The following is a 22,782-nucleotide window of genomic DNA, read 5'->3' on the forward strand; positions in this document are numbered from 1 at the left end:
TCCTTTTCTAGGAGAATTAGATTGTTACAAATAGAGGATATGAGAATGTATTTTTAATCAATTCTAAATAATAAATTTCAATATTATTTTCTACTGAATGTTTACTAGTAATGAGTTGAAGTGAGTAGGTTTTCCAAAACCAAGGATGGAAAAACAGTTGAGAATGTGGTTTTGGATAAGGATATTTAGAGGAATATCATAATTTGTTTGAAGGGTGCATCAAGGTCTTTGATTGGTTGACTCAAATAGAAAACCAGCCATAGGGTTCATATATGAAGCAACGGATCAAGTTAAGAAGAAGATACAAAAGGCTTTCAATATTGTTAGAAAAAGGTATGTAATTGAGCTATCCATATATTTATTAATTAAGTTAGTTGTTTTGAAACTGCAAAACGTAAAACTAACTCAATGTAATATATTTTGGTTAGTTATTTACCTTTGTGGAACATCATTGATGAAAGGTGGACAAGCAATTTCATCGGTCTTTGCATGCTTTATGCTATTTTCTTAACCCTTGCACTATCGTCTTGGATTTGAAGTTGATTTGGAAGTGAAATGAGATCTAATGGAATGTCTAACAAGCATGCTGAAGGATGAAGATGGACAAACTTTGATTGATGTCCAATTTGATGATTTCAAAAAACAAGCTAAATATTTTGGTTGCCCTTGGCCACTAGGTCACTTAATTTAAAACTAAAGCAAATTGATGAGAGTCTTATGATGATGAGCGTCTAGAACTCAAAAATAGCTATTCATGTATTACACTTGACATGTAGCTCCTCCAGACCTATAATGCAAAATCATAGTTGCATCTGCATCTTCATCTTATTTCCTACAACTCCATCATAATTGAATTTAGGTCTTCAAAATCAGCCTTTAGTGGTGCACCCTCCTTTAATACGCAAGTCAAAGAGTAGTCTCTTCAACAACTCGTTAGATAGACTTTAACTTTAGCCACAACGTTGTCATGGTCTTCTGTTCAACAAACTAATAAATGTCCTTTTCTAAAAGAGAAAGAAGTCAGTGAAGGTGTATTTTCTTCTTACATCTCTAGAATCCCTATGCGCAATGTTGATGTGATTATAAAAAAGGATTAAAAATGTATTCAATTTTTAAAGCTATTCCTAATCTGAATTTCATTTTCTGTGTCTAGGACTAGGAAGGCAAGTGTTTAACTAATCCTTTCCCACCACTCTCTCCATATAAGGAGAGCTTGTATATTCATGTAAATCAGCATGGTTTATAATGTGAGTTAATTTGGAGAATTCTTCCCTTAGGTGTGCATATTCTAAGTGACTTTTCTTTTCCTTCATTTAGCTTATCTTTGGTGGTGCTCGAGGAGTTGTCCTTATTTCTTATTCTTTTTGTTACTCTTTAGCATATCATTGGCGGTGCTTTGTAGTAACTGTAAGTTCTGAAAGTAGAAAGCGTTATTTATTAGAGTTTCTTGTCTTCTAAGCTAGGTTACAAATGGTGATTTTCCATACTTGTTTATCTTGTGGAGTTGAGTTAGGTCGCAAGGTTCTTCGTATTACAAAGTAATGATGAACAAATACACAAGTATATAACCATCTAACTATAGTTCTTGCATTATTAGTGCACTTTGTTGGAATGCTTGCATCTCACCCGTACATATAGAGGACTTGGAAGGTACAAAGTGTTAGTTAGAATAGAAACAAAAAACTAAGAAAAACTGAACAATGATTCTGGCACTAGACGATGTACTGGTTTGTCAAACCTTCTACTTATAGACCAGATGGTCTACCTGCCCACAGAACAGATGCTACAAGGGTGGTCAATCGATTCATGCATGATCCAAGAGAGGCACTTACAAGTTACGAATACCTTTAATATTTTAAGAAAAGTCTAAGAAGGGTTGTTGTTCTAGAAGTCTGGAAATTAAATATGGAGATTTATACTGATGCAAAATATGTAGGGTCTGTAGCTAATAGGAGGTCCACCTCCATATATTGCATATTCTTGGGTGGAAACTTGGTGAGTTGGAGGACTAAAACAATATCATTGCAAAGTCTGATGTTGAGGTTGAGTTTTGAGCTATTGCTCAAGGAATGTGTGAATTGTTATTGACAAAAATTATTTTGAATGATATTTAAAGTGAAGCGTGAAGAACCTATAACCCTTTATTGTGATGATAAATTAGTCATTAGTATTGCTTGCAATCTACTTAAGCATGATAGGACAAATACACTGACGCTTCAATCACATTTGTTCACAAAAGATCTTTCCACATAAATGGTTTCACGATACATACAAGCTAAGAGTGATAGATATTAACTCATTTAACAGCTTGAAGGGGAGTGTTGAAGGGGAGTGATGAGTTATAAAAGATATTATTGAGTTACAAGGAGATGTTATCAATCATTGTAATTATGAAAATTAAGATATGGTAATCATTTTTCCAGGGTGGTTAGAACTCCATACATACTCTTTGCTAATTTACTATCAATTCAAATTGAATGAGATCTTTTCTCTTCAAATATCTAAGTATTATTTTTTCAAGTCTTAGATTCAGTTCCTGTTATATTTAATCCTTAGGCTACTGTGTAATTCCTATTGTTCTGACTTTATTTTATACTTTCCTTATGTAGAGGAGATGATAAGGGGGCTCACTCAAGTATCTTGGGAACGTGTGGATGTTAGCTTTCAGAAAAGTAAACAGCGCTACATTGCTCACAGTACAATTCAGGTAACTCGTTACATCCAAATATACATGCTTAAACTTATTGAAATTATCATGACTTGAGCATATTTCAGTTTTATCTTTCTATTTTAAACAATAAACAAAACACATAAAATAGAATATGAAAAACTTAATTGCATAAAACTAGCAACACATCCTATACTATGAATTGAAACTTATGGAGACTTAAATCATGTTGGTCTCAATCCCTATTTAATGAGTCTCACATGTGATTTATGAGTAATAAATTTCAGCAAGTAGTTAACAGTGTCTTCTCAATCCCAAATATTAATCATGAGGGCATATGGACAGGGAAAGCAAATGATCTGATCTCTGGATCAAAACTGACTATCTTAAATAATTATGGTTTGGTTAAGCCCATAGAATTCTTGTTTGGTAAAGCCTATTTATGATATCCCTGCTGTCCTTGGGAGAGGAGTTGCCCAGTTTCTGAACTGTTGCTTGTGCCACCTGTTCACATGCCAGAGGCATGGGGAACAATTGTTGGGTAGGAAAATGTTAACAATTGCATTAATAGTCTGATCATAATAAGACTCCGGTTTTGAGTCTGCATGGTTGTGTATATTATCTTGAACGTGAAACTAGACATTAATTAATGGTCCGGTAGCGAATGAAACAATAGGTCTAACGAATAACAAATTTCGTTATGATGACTTTTACTTATGACTCTATATCGTGTTAACAAATAAACTTTAAATATAATCATACAAAACCGACTTGTAAAATGAGATTTGTACTTATTTATATATTTTAAATTGGTTTTATTTTTCGTCAACATGAAACTTTCAACAGATTTAATATCTTCTCTCACAATTGTTTTTGGGAAGAGTACTTTAAACCGGGAAGTGATTATGTGTGACGATTCCTCTAGCTTGATGTTCCTTGTTTCTTTTTCTAACTTTTCTAGTGTTTTGCCTTGGTCCCAGGTGAAAACATATTGGTTGAATTCTGATGGTGCTGATGTGGTTTACCATATGATAGATAACTTCCTTCTTTAGCCTTTTTGGTAAGTAAATCAATGTTGTGAGCAATAGTTTTACTCTAATCATATATCCCCTATATTATGTCTTGCAACGTAATGGATGAAGATTTGCTGTATATTATATTGTGGCATTGGAAGTCGATAGCTTCGTTTGAGAGCACCTTTATGTACATGAGGAGTCTTCTTATTTAGTAATTTTTGTTTATATATTGATGTTATTGACAACGTGATATCAACACGATGCTATATTCTATTCTCTCCATAGTCTATATTTTCTGTTTGATATCCAAACCCATAACTGTGATTTCATTTTAAAAACTCTAACAGCAGGCTTGTAGTTTGTAACTTGAACAAGCTGTTAGATTGCATAACTGTTGCTTTTTAATTCTGGGATGATATTTTATTAAGGGTAAACAATTCAACTCATTAAACTTTGTACACATTAATGTACCACATAAGATGGAGTAAAGTTAACCCAAGCAAAAATAGTTATAATCTCTAATTTCAGTTTTATGATAGCTTTTATATGCAATTGAATTTTAACATTCTTAATAGATCTCTGATGAATAATTACATTGTTAACATTAATTCTATTTTGTATATAACAGTCCTTTCTATTTTTAATTTTATTTGCTGAAATCTTAAATACTTATATATATATATATATATATATATATATATATATAATTAAAATAAAAATTAATTAATAATTATTACATGTGCCTGTATTTATATATTTTTAAATTTAATTTTATAACGATATGGTTAATTTAAAATTGCTCACGATATTTTATTTAACTAATAATTAAAGATATAAATTAGTCTTAATTCATTTTTGGTAGCTATTGTTTTGGGAATGTGTACCTTGGTTCCAACAAAAGGAATTAATTGGTCCTTTAGCCTTTTTAAATTATGCAATTCTAGTATACTATTGTTAGTATTTCCAATTTATAATAAAAAAAATGCTGAAATTTCTGTAAGTGATGATAAGTGGTGACAATATCAATCATGCTTTTACATTGCACGTTAATAATAATGAATTTCAAAGTTGTTATCACATGTAACATTCTTTTAGCAATTAAATTATATATATTATGTTGCACAATGTATAGAATGTAACAGATGTTGTATGAAACGACATGACCTCGGCACATGTAAACCTGTTTATGATATTAAAGGAGATTAACAATAATAATCAATAATTAAGATATGTTTATTATGTTTGATATTCAAGTCATTATTTATAAAAAAGGACAAGTTAAATATAATCTTATGAAAACAGTTAAATCTCATTATTTATTTCTATAAAATAAAATACTTTAATTAAAGGGTTAAATAGTTTAAAGACTCCAAGAATTTCATCAAACACCTGCAAGGCTTCTTCCTCTTCATTTCTTCCATGATTTTCCTCTCAAACTTAAAATAAGAATGAAAATAAAATTATTTCCATCCTAATCATCTTTACTCAACTGTTGATCATAAAAGAAGAAAATGAAAAGCTAATTAAATTGAGTTTCTTAATTTTGTTTTTTACAAGTAATATTCTAGGATGAGTAGATACACACTAGAAACTGAAGTCATACATTGTAATATGGTAGCATAGCATCCAACACAAAGTAGTTGTAATTGGACTTGGATGTTGCCTTTAGCAATGTAGTTTATCTTGGAGAGTTCTACAATTGCCAAAATTTACCAAAATAAGCAATGGACAAAATTTTATAGTTATTTTTTTTTTAATTTACCCTTTAAAATGAACTTTTAATATATGAAAATAGAAAAATAAAAGAATAAATTTTTTATTCAATTTATGATAATTTAAAATAAAAAAATAAAAAAAATTAGGAAATAAGGAACCTTTGAAGAAAGAATTAATCTCCACTAAGCATGATTGATTGAAAAGGTTCTCTCTTAATTTGTACAAATGTTGAGAAGTCTTTGCTCAAAGGTTGTTTCCATGGCTCTCCATCCATTTGCATGTATGCATCTTTCCATTCTCCTCCTCTCACTTCCAATCGAATTGCTGATGCCTAAAATTCAATTTCTAAAATCATTTTTCTTTTACAAATAATCCCAATTATATATATTTAAGTTAGATTTAATATTTTTTTCATTTGTTTTTAACTTATTATGATTTTTATATTTTAAAATATCAATTCATGAGAGAATGTGTGGTACCTGGGCTATATGCTTTGCAGAAATCAATTCAACCATGACGAATGATGCATGCCATCCTTGTTTTAGACCAAATATTTCTAAAAGTCCATCATCAACTTTTGCTTCTACGAAACCCCTCTAAAAACACATTAAAAACTCTCATTTATTATTTTCTAAATATACCTAGAACATACGTTTTAGAAAGTATTTTATGAAAATTTAAAAATATTATTTTGATTATGAAAAGGAAGGTGCAGTTGAATACCTTTTCTAAATACTCAGGTGTGAGGTTACCCCATGGATTTCTACCACTTCCATAACTATGAAGATTTAGAGCAACTATGGCTCTTACACTGAAACCAAATATCCAAAATAAACATTCTTATCATACTAATGTAAACTACAACAATTTTCAATTCAAAAAGGAAAAAGTCTCTTTAACAACTCTTTTTTTACAACTTTTTGACAACGCATACGTGATCATCTATGATTGGTCCGTTTTAAATATCTTTTTAAACATAAATTCAAACAGACCAATAAAATGATGACACGTGTCATGTTGTTAAAAAATTGTTAAAAAAGAGTTGTCAAAATATCATTGTTGATTAAAAAACACAAAAGAAAATAAAACATCTAATAATACCTTGTAGGAACGGGAACCTGCTCCCACTCTGAGCTATTGATCTTTTTCACATGCATCCGTAAAATGTTCTTTAGTCCCCTATTCATTGCAACATATTGTTGAAACAAAAAACTATCAACTTTTTTATTTCTTAAAATATATAATCTTATTTAAATAAAAATAAAGGGAGAAATAAAGTTATCAGTAATTATTTTAAACTTTTTTTCTAGTTCTTTTATATCAATAAGTAATTTTCTGTTACTCAAGTCATATAATGTTTCTCTTATGAAGAAAATGAGTTTTAGATAATATTATAAAAAAAAAAAAAAAGATAAAGCAAGCATGGCTATAAGTTCTTATTTTTCGTAATTTATCTAATTTGAGATATATCAGACCTTAAACGTGGATCACTACTGCATGGTGTGAAGAACCATCCTTGAGTACAAGAGTAACCAGAGTATATAATCTACAACCAAAACATTTATTAGTATTATTCAATCTATCACATAATTAATTTTATCAAAATACAAATTAATGCTGAATATTGGACAATGCATCATATAAAAGGATTTTTAAGCTGTGTTTAAAATAAATAAATAAACACTCCTGAACAGTGGTGCCACAATTATGAAAATTATTGAAAAATAATATACATAGAAAACTAAATCACATGAGTTCAATATTTTGAATATGTAATATATTCTTTGAGTTAATTGCATAAACTTTATATAATAGAGTTTCCTGTGTACTAAGTTACAATTTTTCTCATTTTCCTTTCCCACGACACATGTACAGCATACTATGTACAAAATTTTGATTTGGGTTATAATGCGTAAACTAAAAGTGATTTATTAGTTTATTTATATTCAATCCATCCATAGATTTTTAAAAGTTATGATTATTTTATTTTCCACATAATATTTTTAACTCAATATTAAAATGAAACTTAAATTAGAATATTTAACTTTTCTTTGGTGAAGATTTTTAACTTAATCACAATCAAGATGTTTATATCTAAGTTAAGATTGAGTCTCTTTCAACAAGTTTATACTCAATCTTAACCAATAGATCTTTTTTACCTAATCTAAACTAGGTGAGTCTCTTTCACTATTTTTTCCTTATTAAATTTTGACTAATAGATATTTCACCTAATCTAAATCAGAGTATGTTATGTATATCTTCGACTAAAGAAAATTCGACTACTTTGATACAATAAAGGATTTTCAATTTAGTCTTAATTAAACTATTATTATTTCGACCTTGATTTTAAATCTAATAAAAAAGAATCTAAAATCGTTTTGAGTACTTCAAAAACATATATTGTAAATGTAATGAAAGACATATATATTGTAAATGCAATGAATAGGGGAAGAAAATCCTAATGATGATACTTGAGTAAAGAGTGTCTGTGACATCAATAGAAAAAGGTTTGTAATCCAATACCTAAAGAAATGTCAAGGAAGCATGACATTTAGAGGAGATTAAAAAGGAAGATAATCGATATTAGAAGGGTAGGTGTGGATCTTACTCTTTATATTAAGGGTTAAATATATTTTTATCTCTTAATTTTCAGTAAAAATTGAAATTAGTCTCTTTTCGAAATTTTGGACTAATTTAATTCTTTATCTTTATAATTATGTGAATTTAGTCATTTTAACTAATTTTTTAAAGTTTATTTGAGGTTTCAAATGTGTTTCTCAATTAATATTGAAGAAAAAATGTGTCAAACTGTATAAACAACTCAAATGCTATCATGAACTGCATAACAAAATTTGATTAAAAAGATTAAATCCACACATTTCTAAAATTGAAAAACTAAATTGAGTGAATGTTTTGAAAATGGACTAATTTCAATATTTACTAAAAGTTAAGAGATCAAAAACATATATAACCCTTATATTAATAATATTCTTCAAGTGAAAGTTCTTAAATGTAATATAATGAACACAAGTAAACTGAGTGACCGTGGATATAATGTTTTCTTTAGTAAAGATTAATGTGTAGTGAAAGATGACAAGACTACTATTTTTTCTTATGAGAAAAAAATGAAATTTGTACAAAATAGATCTATGTGAGTTATCCAATCAATAAATCTCTTTCCTCATATTTTTAGGAAGAACATTGGGTATGACACATGAAATGTAGTCATGCAAGTTTGAGACTAATCTCAAAATTATAGAAGTTAATCTTTATAAAAGAATTATTGATTGTATCATTCAAAGAAAGTTTCTCTATGAAACATGCACAAAGGAAAAAAAAACAAGTAAAAAATGTCTTTTCCACGGACACCACATCAATGGTGTAATGGAAATGAAAAATAGGTCTATGAAAAAGGACTATAACTATGTTGAATTCTAATTCAACTTCAAAACACTAATGGGAGTGGAAATAATATAACTTGCTATTTACAAAACAAAATTTATATAAAATTTGTTTTGAATTGTGAAGGGAAGAAAACCAAACACACCTTATTTACATCCTTTCATATGTCCATGTTTCATCTTAAACACTAAGAATAACTTTGAAAATTTTACTCAATAAGAGATGAAGGACTCATGTTTAGTTTATAACTCAAGGATCAAACTTCTGAAAGAAGTAATTTATATATAGTTCAATATACATAAGCCTAATAAGGAATTAGTATATTTAGACAATGTTTTTTTGTTTTTAAGTTGTAGGTTGAGAATTGAAAGATGAAAGTAGAAAACTCATCAACCTAAACGGTAAACAAAGATAAGGAAGCGTATAAGTAACTAGACTTTAATGGAATGTCTCACCTTTCAATGGATGATGTTGTATAAAGGTGTGAAACCACAAACATAAACTTATTACTAAGGAGATATCATCCACCTAAAACTAGCTTGATAACCATCTATGATCATGATTGTGATGGGAAAGTGTGGCTATGCATAGGTAAATATCATGATAAAATTTTATATGATGTTGTGCATGGATGTTATTCATTTGTTATTAGAAAAATATGATAGACAAGTCATACATTATGGTGTTTCTGATATGCATGTTTTATTTGTATGCTATAAAAGAGATTTCATTGAAACCTTTATCTCCTTGAGAGGTGAATAAGGATCAACAAAACACAAAATTAAAAAGAAAACTAGAAAATGAAGACGAGAAGGAAAAACAAAGAAAAAAAAAGAAAAAAGAGTTTGTTTAAGAAAAAGAGAAGATCCACAACACTAATAAAGTTTTAACAGTAAGGAAATTAATAGATTTGCAAATTGCTATCACTTTAGAATGATCTTTCATTGTTTTTCCTTTCCTTTAGATTTGAAGAATTTTTCGAGAAAATTTGGAATGGAGATTGATCAAAACAAGGAATCAAAGTACCTCATGGCTTCTTGAACTCTCCATGACATAACTGATGCAAGGATTGGAAGAGCTTCATGAAATATATAGTCTTCAAACAAAAGAGAATAATTCTTTGTCACTTAAGCTTTCCAAAAATTACTTACCATATTTGATAAACCATGTGATTCAATTACTTCTAAGTGTATACATCATATTTACTATTTCCATTAATCATTTTATCCAAATTTTAAAATAAAGTTTTATGAAAAATAATTTATGAAATATATTAAATCTAGAAACTTGGAATTTGAGCATTAATTTCATATATTATAAAGACATCATAAGTGAATTAAGTTTGAATGTGACTATAACTTTTAATGACTAGAAAATGCATATTTGATCTTTGAAGATGGATATATAGATAAAATTATATTTAATGCTTCTTTTTATGTGTACGTAGACATGTTGTCTGTGAATTTGTGGTTGAATTTCTTCATGAGAGAAAGATGATGAGGACCTCATAAAAGAATATCAGTCATATTAGAATCTTTGATGACCAAAGAAGAACAAGACAATAAGATTTATCAATAGAGGATGTGAACAATATAGCATAAATATATCCTTTGAAAAAATGAAACCTTGTTTTAAAAAATATCGGACTTAATTCTTTAAAAATTTCTTAAACATTATAAATAAAATATCTTAATTAACCAAAGAAGTTACGACTCCTTACTAAGATTTACTTTAGAATTAATATTCAAGATGTAGTTAACTCTCCTGTCAATTATTATCTTTTGTATACTTTGTTAACTTTTGCATATTTCTGACAACTTCCTGTAACCCTTGTTTAGTTTCTTGAGCAAATTTCTATCTATTATAAATAGAATACTTATCTCTTTTATTCTTCCCATTATATGAAACTATATTTTCGTTATGAGATTTCCCCTTCTTTCAACATAACTATCTTTAAGATTTTCTTCTATTTTAGTGCCATGAAAGCCCATGCTATCATTTTATACTCAATGGTTGGATTTGATACCTTGTATAGGGAGAAGTTTGAGTATTTGTTTATGTAAACTTTACCAATAATCTCTTTCTCGTGTAACAAGTTAGTCGGAATACAACAACGAGACAATTTTAGATATCAAAATTAAACATAATGAAGAATACATTGATATTAGCAATGAAAAATTGCACATCTATAATAAAACGTTCTAACAAGATGGCTAAGTTAAGGTTGAAAATACAACATCACCAAATTAAAAATATATAAAAACATTTTTTTACCCTTCATATCACATAGTAATTCATTTAGGAGTAAGCCTTACATTTAAAAAAAATAAAAAATAAATCTTATCCATAACATTAAGATGATTTCATTCCCTGTAAATTCATGAAAGAATTGAAATGACACATTTTTTTTTTGGTTGATAATGTCTTGTGTTAGTCATATTTGTCTAATGGACCATCTAAGGACATGTATCTAGTTGGAGTATTTGATAGATCTCATTTAATGGTTTGCATCTATCTTCTAAAGCATTAATGTTTTTTCCATCTAAGGACATCTTTTGTTTAATCGGTTAGAATTTCTACTTTTTGGATATATAGTTACAACCATTATTCTAGCTTCTCTAACTACATTGTGTGAACAAGATCATAAATGCTTAGAAGTGGACTTTAAGCCTAATTCAACTCTATCAGCTTGTACGGTGAGGTTTGCACCCACTTATATACTATGAATTGGCCTTATCTCGAGCGTGAGACTAGACATTAATGGGTGGTCCGATAGCAGCCCGATAGCGGGTGGAACAATATGTCCAACAAATAACAAATATCGCTAGGATAGACTTTTTAATGGTGGCTCTGATACCATGTTAGAAGTGGACTTTAAACCTAACTCAACCCCACAAACCGGCTTGTAAGGTGAGGTTTGCACCCACTTATATACTATGAATTTGTCTTATCTCTAGTCGATGTTGGACTTCCAATAATTACATATTTTGTTCAATGTTCTCCAATCCATTTAGTTTTCTCACACGTTTCTGTGTGAATTTTTGATTAGATACTCAAAAAATTGTTATTAGAGCTTCTATTCTAATATGTTTTATATTTACAAGTGATTGGTCATTGATTAAGCTCAATCCCCTTTGTTTGCCTTTATAGCATGAAGAAATATCTTCAGAAAGATATTCAAGAAGATGGCTAGCATGATCAAGATTGAGAAGTTTATTAGAAATAAATATTTCTATTTGTGGTGCATCAAGATTAGTAAGGATATTGTCAAGCGTTTGTCATATAACAGAACTGCAGAAAAAGCTAATTTCAATGGGAGCATTAGATGTAAAAGAGTTTAAATGCAATGTTGAAGATGGTGTGAAGTACAATGGTATTGTAGGGGAATGAGTTGGGTCTATGCACAAACTCTAATATATGTGTCTTAATCTTTTTTTTAAGGATCATGATATTTTAAGAATTTTTTTAATAACTTTTTGATATTATTTTATTGGTTTGTATATTTAAAATGGATCAATTACAAACTATCACATAAAAAGTTGTAAAAAAATTGTCAAAAAATGTTGTTAAAGATATATTTTTCTTTTTCTTTTAATCTTCTATATGTTTCATAAAGCATTATTCAAAACTTTTAAGGACTTCATATATTGAACAGAACTCGGTCTATGTTACATTGTTTACCCAAACGACCTCAAAGTTCAATATGCCTTATATTTTAGTTGACTATGTTTCATGATTTTGTTTCAATTGCACTTAATGCTTTTACACGATGAAGATTCTCCAACTTTATAAGGGCTACATTATTTATACCATAATTTAGTGGATATGATCTCAATTCTTAGCACATCTTTAGCACTAAACATTTGAAATATGAACAAATATGAATGGGTGTTCTAATAACTACATCCCTTACAATAAAAAATAAACAATTAAAGTATAATAAATATAAGGGGTCCAATACAAGATTTAAGATACACTATAATACCCTCTTAAAATTTTAGCTTACAATCTAACATAATTAAAAAAAAATTAACTTCTACAAGAAGGATTTTCAAATGTTATCAAAACTACATTAATTATTATTGGGTTAAATATGTTTTTAGTTCTTATACTTTGGGACGATTTTGGTTTTAGTCCTTCTTTCAAACTAAGGTACAATTTAGTCCTTCAACTTTAGAAAACTTCGGTTTTAGTCCTTTTTACCAATTTTTTTTTTAATTTTATTTGCTGTTTCAAACACGTTTCATTATAGCATTTGGATTGTTTAAACTGTTTGACACATTTTTACTTCAATGTTAAATGAGAAACGCGTTTGAAATTGCAAATAAAGTTAAAAAAATTTGGTAAAAATGACTAAAATCAGAGTTTTCTAATTTTGAAAGATTAAATTGTACCTTAATTTGATAAAGGAACTACAACCAAAATCGCTCCAAAATATAGAGACTAAAAACATATTTAACCCATTATTATTTAAGTAGAATCTCAACAATTGCACACACAATTATATTTAGATTTCACAGGTCTCTTTTTTTTTTCGCATTTGTATGCTTTTAAAAAAGAAACTTTATCTACTAAACATGGTTTTAACAGTCAATACCTTATTTGCAATTGGACCTTGTGCCAGGTAAGGTTTTTCATTTCGTAAATTATGAAAACCATAAGCCACTTGGGCATCCATTCCTAAAAATAAAAAGGCTATAATTAATATTCATACATACAAATTGGAGATATTAAAACAGATACATAAAAAAGTATTCATTCTACATCATTATTGAAGTCATGAATAGTTGAATTTATTTGTAGGAATATAGGAAATTGTGTTTGTAATAAATACTTTCTTGTTTATTATTCATTATTTTATTTATTAGGAATATAAAAATTCATTTGGATAATTTTTTTTTTATATAAAATATCTATCCACCAATATATCTATTCCTCTCTCTCTATGTATCTTTTCGATGCTGAGAAATAATTCTCTTTTTCTTTCTTCCTTCTTTATGTAAATTCTAGAAGAACCACACCTTCATTTTGCTACTTAAATCCTTAGGAGGATAGGAATGAGATTAAAATAATAATAAGGACTAAGGATAGAAGTGGTTGGGTTTGATCATAACAAAAGTTAAGCATGTATAGAAGAGAAATTATAGGAGTAGAAATATGAGAAAAAACTAAGAAAATAACCACAAACCAAGACCACCAAGATCCCTTCCTACATCCTATATAGCTTTTACGTGCCATCTCTTGAAGTTCTCCAAGAACTTCATAAAGATCCTTTCAAGGTACTATAATAACCCCTTCTTACCCATCTAGGATAATCCTTCTATCTTTTGCAGGTCATAGTTGAATCGTATCCTACCTAAAGGCAACCTATATCCATCAAAGAAACCAAGTTTTGAAAGCATGGTTTCTCTTTGATCATTTTTCACTTGTATCTTGTTTTGGATGGTTCTTAGCATTTTTGTGAGCCTATAACTAGATTCCTACCAAGTGTTACCAAATTGGATCATTTTGAGTTTTTCCAAGTGCACCAAAAATAAAAAGATTCAAAGAAATAGCAAAACAGTCATGAGGTTTTTCCAGCCATAATGTCATCGATAAGCATCCAAATCAATAGCTAATCAGTTGCAAAATCATTCTCTAATGATTAGCTACCAAACTCAATTCCATTTGTATTCGCCTTACCAATTTTGTTGTGGTATATATTCATTTGGAAAATCATGAGAAAAATTAGTCTTAGTTGTTCATTTGCTTACAACATCAAGTAGGCAAAGCTTTAAAGTCTTTCATTTGATATTATTGTGTAAAGGAAGTGATATAATTATGGGAGAAATTACATAAAAAAATCCTTCAAGACTCATTTTCTTTAGGTGATATATTTGAGTGTCTTGCATTCTTTTGAGTCATATGTTTCTTGTAAGTTTTATTTCTAAGAATCATATTATGTTCAAATGTATGATATGCTTTCTTTTTGTTCAACTTTTCCATGTGGATTTTGTGTATAATAGAGTTCCAAATATTAAAAAAGTAAATGTTCTCAACTTTCTTTGAATTCTTGTAATTTTTTGGTATAGGTAGATCTTGTCCTTTCTTAAGAGAAGAGGAAAAATGAAGACGTAGATGTTGTCCTTAAATTGTTCCATAAATAAAAAAGAGCATTTATAATTTAAAGAACCTATGATAAGATTAAAGATCAAAACATGTTTCTTTGAATTGTTTCATAAATAGGAAATTTAAAGAACATTAATTTTACATGATGTTAAATTGGTTGGGCGAGAGGATCTTTACATTTGTAATTTTCAATTTTTGTTATTTTTATATGTTTTGAGCTTTGAGTTTTATTTTAGAGTTTATAGTATTTACATCAATTTTTGGTAATTTTTCTTGTAAAACTTATAGCCTTTCAAATATTTTTCTTTGTTTTCTCCTATTTTTTTTCATTGTTATGACATTATCAATTTTTTATGAAGTTTTTTTTATTTTTATTTATTTTAGCTTTTAAGTCAATACAAAATTCTTAAAAAGTTTTGATGTTGTTCTTTTATATTTTTAAAATCTTGAAAAAACTAAACAAGAATAGAGTTGACATATTTTAATTGGAATCAAGAAAGAGGAATCATTCGTTTAGAAACTAGCAAAGTTTCATGTTTAAACAAGTGAGTGTTCTTTCTTCCTAAATACTATTTTTATTTTTTAAGAGATACATTACATATTAACTTAGCAATTTAGCTATAGGGCTTCAACACTAAACTCTCCTCAAGACATCCCAACTATGCAAGACTTGATGGTAAAATGAAGATGATGGAAGAAAGAGAGCTACAAAAAAGGATTGGAGGAAACAACCCAAGAAGACATAGATTTTCAACTCCTTTCTACTATGGTGACCACTAAGATAAACTTTAATATCTCTACAGAGATACGAGACAATGAGAAAGACTAGCACATGAGAAAATTTTAAAATATAATGTAAAATTGCCTACATATACCTTGGTTTGACGGACCCAATTTCAAAAGAACATTGTACATTATAAAAGGTTGACAATTCTAACTGATTTGATCTTAAAACTTTTATGAAAGAAATGTTTGTTTCTTCCTTTTATAGGAAAGAGCTAACACTTAAGGCTTCAAAGTCACTCCCAAGTAGCAAGAAGTGTAGGTGAATACTTTAAGGAGATGAATACTATTATCTTCAAATCTAAGATTGAGGAATCAACAAAGGCAACCATGATTAGGTTGATTCATAATCTAAATAAACAAACCCAATATGTGGGGTGGATAAGAATAAGGTGTGCTAACACCTGAAGTGAGAATTCAAATCTAACATTTGTAAATATGACATGATTCAATAACTTAGACCTTATGAAAAGGAACTTGTATAAGAATTTTAAAACATCTTTGAATTATACAATTAAGAATTTGAATAGCTTTTTGTGTGTTCTTTTGTGTGAGAGTAAACTATCTTGATAATATGTGTCTTCTCATCCTCCGTGTATTTTTTTAAGTCTCTAAGAAAGTGTTTGACCAACTTCAAAGGTCTTCCTTACTAAGATGATGCTTCTTCCTTTGCTGATTCCTTTCCATATTATTACATTCACCCTTAATTCATTCATTTCTTCCTTTGCTGATCCTTTCCATATTATGGCATTCACCCTTATTAATTCATTCCATTATTTGGTTTCATTATCTTTTATTTTTAATATGTTTTCATCTCCTTATTGACCACCACCTAAGCTAGCTAAGTCACACCAAAATTCAAGAGAAACATTAGGTCAAACCTACCTTAGTAACCACCATCAAGAAAAACCAAAATCTCCCTCCAGAAAACACCAAAGAAAATCATTTGACCTTTTCTCCTGGCCACCAAAAATTCACTCATAATTCACAAGAACCATACCATCATACGCATCATCCAATCAACAACATAACCTACAAGAATTTTCCAAAAAGTACAAACCAAAACCACTAGGGTCTCATCCTATACATTTTACATAACTTGTGCATACCTTCTTCTCATATTCTTCTCATAGTTTCTCCAAGAACATTATAAATAACCTTCCAAGATTCTACAAGATCCCTTCCTACCCATCTAGGATACTTTTTCTACCGTTTCCAAGCCATAGCTGAACCATACCTTACCTAAAGGCAACCTATATCCATCCAAGAAACCAAGTCATGAAAGCATAGTTTGTCTTTGATCTCTTTGCACTTGTAAACCTAATTTGATGATCCTTGAAATTATTATGAACCTCTAAACAGCCTCAAACTAATATTATCCAAGAAATGTAACATCATTGAGAGACATTGAAAGAATACATGCTACAAAAAGTTTACGGAAAATTTACCATTAATTGTAACTATTGTGATAAAATCATAAAATGTAAGAATGGTATGCAACCCAAGAATTTAAGGGTAAATTGATGTAGAAAACAAAACTACAATCATGAATCACAATTGTTACGTGTACATTTTAGGAGCTCATGGATTTTTATATTTAAAAAAAATAAAAAGTAAAAATAAATTGTATTAAATGAATGTAAAAATTATGAGTGTATCAAAATATCATTTCTCTTGTTACTATGTCTAATTTTTCTTGACAAAATTAACATAGATTAATTTTGTCAAGAAAAATTAGACATAGGATAATTGCCATTGTCATTTTTGTCAATCAGAGTTGAGTTTCTTATCTATTTGAGGATGTTCTTTCTTTTCTAAAGGCTTTTGAGTAATTTCGGTATTCAAAACTTGATTCTGAATTTTCATAGAGTTTGGTAAAAAAAGCGTCAAAATTCGGTCTCAATATAAACTTTTCAAGAAAGTCATTACAACAATCCTTCAGAACTCAACTTAATTAGCTATATTGACTCCTATATTTTTGAAAATTAATATTTTACCCCATAAAATTTACAAAATTATGAAAACAACTAATTTAAAAATATTTTCTCAAATTTATTAAGAAATATGTAGGCATATATTCTTGTAGAAACATCGCATAAGGACTGAAACGATATAGTTATTTATAAAAGTCCATATACAAACATAAAAGTCGAAAGTACCTATACTGAAGTAATTGTAGAACACGCCTTCGTAATATATAACATTCTCAGACAATTCACCCTCAATTTCTAAATCCTTCAATCACAAGAAACTTTATATATTAGACGAGCGAATTATATGAAGATATTATGTTGATCAAATTTGAAATACGAATTTACTTATATAACTGGTTGATATAAAAAATGATATACAAAAATCCAAACCTCATCAAATGTGAACTCTGTTGTATGCTTCAGACAATGTGGTGGTTCTATCACTGTGCCTTCTGGCATTGAAATAGAAAATCGCCAACTGCACAAAAGAAATTTAAGAGAAAAGGTATTTGATCGTGTAAACTATATTCGTGGTTTTAAATTATCATATTTCATCTATAGTTAGGTTGAAATAACAATTTAAAAACACAATTAACATATGCATATTTAGAGAAAACAAATGATTAAAATATGCAAAAAATATTAAGGAAAATTAAACATTATAAAAGTCACCCATGTTAACATTCATGATGGAATATGAACTTTTAATTTATTTCCGTCATGCTTAGCACAAACTTGAAGGTCAAACACACATAAATCAGTGATACGTTGCACATTAACAAAATTAAGTTAGTGTACACGAAACATGAGAATTCGGAGAATTTTCTAAGAAAAAAATTTGATCATCTAACTTCTCAACAAATCCTATGTATAAGGTATTTGATATATTTAAATACGAAACTTATTTCTGTATTTCTAGCATTCTCTATTGTATTATAAACAAATTAATCATTAAATAACATATGAAATGCTTATCATTTTAGAAATTAAAACAAAATATGAATTAGCTAAACATATTAAAATCTAATTATCTATTTATTACATTGATTTTATATTATGCAAATTATAACTCAAAATTCATAGTGAGGTTACCTTAATTTGATTTATAACTCAAAATTAAGAGTTATAGTCCACATATTACTAATTAATTCAATATTTATAATCAATAAATTAAATTTTGATTTTGAAAATAACTACTAATTTGCAAAGACCCACTTGGAGAAGTATCACACAGTTGAAAATGAAAAATTGAAAGATATATATACCTATCCAAAAGACAAAGTGGAGCAATAGAAGCCTTGTGAAGACTTCTCTTGATAGCTGCCTTCCATGAAAAAGGAAAGGAACCACCCTGGTAATCATAATATATTAAAAGCAAACACAACTCAGCACAGTAATTAATCAAAACTTTTAGCAAACAGTTGGAAGGCATAGAAATTTACCCAACCAAAACTCCTAGACAGGTCATTGCCTGTACCAAGAGGTATGATCCCTACTGGAGGAACCGGCAACCGACCTTGTGCGTGAAGTTCTGAGAGACATCCCAATACCCACCCAACACTACCATCTCCTCCGGCTACCTATCAAATCAACAAACATATTCATCCACCATCTGTTATTCCTACATGCAAAACTACCTATAATCAATTGGTTCATTTAGGTGTTTATATTGATGGATGATCATGCTCTTATAAATTTAAATATGACTTAAAAGTTTCACCTTAGATAAAAAGAAAAGATTAAATGATATATAAAAGAAATAGAACTCACAGATATTGTTGATTATTCAAGCATAAGTTAATATCTTACTTTTGATAAATAAAAAAAAAAAAAGTTGAGGAATATATAAAAATAAATACTAATAAAACCATTAATCTCTCTTGAAATATAAAATCCATATCAAATGTTAAAGAAGAAAGCACAATATAAATCTGAATCTATCTCCTACATTAAATATAAAAAAAAAATAAACAATTTATAAAAAACAATTCATTATTTTAAAATTTTGAATTAAAATGTAATATCCATCTGATATTTTAAAATACTTGTGACCAAAATAGAACATACCAAAATCCTCAATCTTTCACGAGTTTCTTCAGCACATGAATCACCAAGAGCAGCCAACATCTCCAGGCAACCTAACCCATACCGGATAAACTCATGAGGCTTCACATCTAAGATGTCTAGAACCTGCGGTGAACTTCAACTCACATCAATCACAACATGGCGTAAAATAAAGAAACACGATAGATATATTGATGCATTAATTGTTTCAAGTTCTGATACTGTGATCTTAAATAACATCTATGGAAATATTATAATCCAAAAATATTATGATTATTTAACTTTTGATATTTACTGAAAAATAAAATACAGATATTTTTTGACAACATCTTAACCATCTCAATAAAGATTCTCACTTTCATATTCATCATAATACAAAAAGATTTCATGAAACTAATTTGTTTAAACCTCATGGCACTTTGGGTCAATATTCACTTGTCACATTCCGAACTAAAGTTATATAAATTCTCAGTAACTTATTGGTCTAGAATTCAAAGTATATATGTAAAATATATGATCAAGAAGAGAGGCTTTCCGAAGTAGATTTTATAACAAAAAAATATTTATTAGATACAAGAGAAAAGTGAAAATGAGTAAAATATAAACTTGTTTTTGGGAGGTGAGTTCAATTCATTTAACAAATTCTTTATAAAAGCATACAGAAAAAAAAATAAAAGGATAAAATAAAACACATGGTTAAAAAAGAATAATTTTCAAAGTTATAGAGTCATAAGGAAAGATAAGAAAAGAGATAGTATATCACTGTTATATGAAGATTATGCTGAACTTTTTTTTTTTAAGAAGTGAGACTACTATGACTTTAAACTAGTGAGTGCAAATATGATGTTAACTTTAAATTAAAAATAAGAAAAGTGAATGAATTTCTTAATCTATGTACAAATCATCAAAAGCTTATTACAATTAAAGATTTTTTGAATTAGATATTATTAACGAGTGAATCGATGAAAGAGACGCTAATAATATTTATATTTAAAAAATAAAATTAAGTCTAATTCAATCTTATAAAATTATTAAACATTTTAAACATAATACTAAAAAAATAATTAAATAACTCATCACAATAAACACAACAAAACTTAACTAAGATTACTCTAAAAAAAATGTAATATCATCTAAAAAGACTCTATATTATTAAAGTATATAAGAACAAAATAACAATAATATGAGATAGAATGAGTATTAGCATCCCTAAACTAAAATTGTACATTGTTGGAAAAGAAAATAGAGATTTTCATTATACTTAATTATGACTTCTTAGTTATCACTGGTATATAGTGTACCCGTTCAACTTAAAAATACCAAAGGATTCGTTCTTCCTGAATTGTTATGGAATGTATTAACTTTCTCACTTCCAAAATAGTGGAAAAGTTTACACATAAATTAAGAAAAAAAAAAGGTATGTATTACATAATTCTATTAAAATAGTGTAATACTTTTAATAAATATATTATTTAAAAGTTAAATAATTATAATGGTTAAACAATTAACATGATGATTTTGATAATTTACGTGAGAGTAGATTAAAAATAATAATAATAATATGTTATAAAATAACAATATTATTTATTTTGACATAAATTTAAAAGATTAAAACAGCAGATAACTTATAACTAGAATTAATATTTAAAAAAAAAAAAAACACTTAATCCTGCTTGAATTTTATGCAAACAATGTCAGAAATCAATAACCTGCTCTGCACTGATGAGATATTGGAGTCTCTCCTTGAGTAAGGGGCCGCAGCGACCACCACTGCGAGGGTTGATGAAAACCACAATCGGCACCAACGGTGCCACTGCGTTGGAGTCACCGTCGCTACGAACGCGACGACTATCCCCGGCGGCTTCGTCGTTGTACCTGATGGAATCGCGCATCGCCGACCGAAGGTATTGCGGCATCGTCAACTTTTGCCTCAGCTCCTCTTTACACAGGCGAGGGCTACTCGAAATGCCACAGCCCCGGAAGGACTCCACAATTGCCGATGACGATGACGATGGTGAATCCATGATTTTCGCTTCGATCCAATATCAGAAGAAATAAACAAACTATTGGATCTGCTGTATTCGCTAATTTATTTGCTGCATTTGTTGAATAAGTTGCATACGATCATGAGATGTTTCTAACGGGAAGAAATGGAAACTTTGGTGATGGTGTGGTGATCGCCATCGCCCTATGCCAAAAAGAACCTAAAATGAAGCTTTTCTTGTTAGAAATGTTGTTGTTCTTTTGTCTTTGCGGTTTTCATTCAACCGTTTCTACAAGATAAGAAATAAAATAAACAAAATCTCTCTCTTACCATGTAAAAAATATAAATAAATAAAAATCAAATGATGAAAAAAACAAATTGTACACCAATATCCACATCAATACTAAAAGTATATTTTTTAGAAGAAAATCCTCTTTTTCCAGTTTAGAAAAAATATCAAAATTCAAAATTAAGTCTATAACAATTGATAATAGAATTGAATCATGTAACTTTATTTGGGTGTACAGTTCTTTTTTTTTTTTTACCTTTTTTTTCTCTTTTATATATTTATATTTCTTAATCAATTTTTAAATTACTGACAAAAGTTACAATTATTTTATTCTATAATTATAAATATGAATTTTAAATAAAAATAGAAATATTTTTAAATTATTCTTTTACATGTATTTGATTGGTTTGATCAAATTTACAAGTATTCTTATTATATAATCATAACATTAAAAATTAATAATTTATTATAATTTTTATATGCAATTTTTTAACTTTAATGTAAGTTTAATAATATATTTTGATTGAAGTATTATGACAATTATTTTCTATATGCAATTTTTTTAACTTTAATATAAATTTAATAATATATTTTAATTGAATGTATCATGACAAGTGGAAACACAATACTTTTTTCCTTATGATAATTAAAAATAAAAAGTATTATTATAATAATTATTAAATTAAAAAATGTGTTCTTATATGTTTTTAAAAAAGGTATGAAAATGAATAAATTTTATTAACTTTTAAAATTTTTTAAATGAAGCCAACTGGAAGGAT

General features: G+C 28.3%; 1 protein-coding gene and 1 long non-coding RNA gene across 3 annotated transcripts; one reads left to right on the forward strand and one right to left on the reverse strand.

Moving 5' to 3' along the window:
• The first annotated feature begins 1,227 nt into the window (after window positions 1-1,227).
• Window positions 1,228-4,075, forward strand: LOC106761767. The gene is made up of 2 exons (XR_001375703.2): window positions 1,228-2,707; window positions 3,649-4,075. It is a non-coding gene; the product is annotated as an uncharacterized LOC106761767 (long non-coding RNA).
• Window positions 4,076-5,127: 1,052 nt separating this feature from the next.
• LOC106761126 (diacylglycerol kinase 4) lies at window positions 5,128-22,033 on the reverse strand. 2 transcript variants are annotated; one of them, XM_014644637.2, is made up of 13 exons: window positions 21,440-22,033; window positions 19,734-19,856; window positions 19,109-19,246; window positions 18,932-19,017; window positions 18,057-18,144; window positions 17,853-17,928; window positions 13,400-13,482; window positions 6,876-6,946; window positions 6,502-6,579; window positions 6,124-6,211; window positions 5,880-5,996; window positions 5,559-5,731; window positions 5,128-5,377 (listed from the first exon to the last, which is right to left on the reverse strand). In XM_014644637.2, exons 1-12 carry the CDS (start codon window positions 21,752-21,754, stop codon window positions 5,573-5,575), a joined length of 1,422 nt encoding a protein of 473 aa, XP_014500123.1. In that variant the 5' UTR covers window positions 21,755-22,033; the 3' UTR covers window positions 5,128-5,377; window positions 5,559-5,572. The 2 variants fall into 2 exon arrangements, with proteins under 2 accessions (XP_014500123.1, XP_022636197.1); XM_022780476.1 differs by lacking the exon at window positions 5,880-5,996 and having other exon boundaries at window positions 5,129-5,377; window positions 21,440-22,032.
• Between the last annotated feature and the right edge of the window lie 749 nt (window positions 22,034-22,782).

The sequence above is a fragment of the Vigna radiata genome, chromosome 5 (assembly GCF_000741045.1).
Source record: "Vigna radiata var. radiata cultivar VC1973A chromosome 5, Vradiata_ver6, whole genome shotgun sequence".
In the NCBI taxonomy this organism is placed as follows: domain Eukaryota; kingdom Viridiplantae; phylum Streptophyta; class Magnoliopsida; order Fabales; family Fabaceae; genus Vigna; species Vigna radiata.

What these genes read in the sequence shown, in the direction of transcription:
- LOC106761126 (XM_014644637.2), bottom strand. Translation starts at nt 21,754, where the DNA reads ATGGATTCACCATCGTCATCGTCATCGGCAATTGTGGAGTCCTTCCGG. An exon ending in GTGAAAGATTGAGGATTTTG is followed by an intron (nt 19,247 to 19,733) that starts GTATGTTCTATT and finishes TTGATTTGATAG; the next exon opens with GTAGCCGGAGGAGATGGTAG. An exon ending in TGTCTAGGAGTTTTGGTTGG is followed by an intron (nt 19,018 to 19,108) that starts GTAAATTTCTAT and finishes TATGATTACCAG; the next exon opens with GGTGGTTCCTTTCCTTTTTC.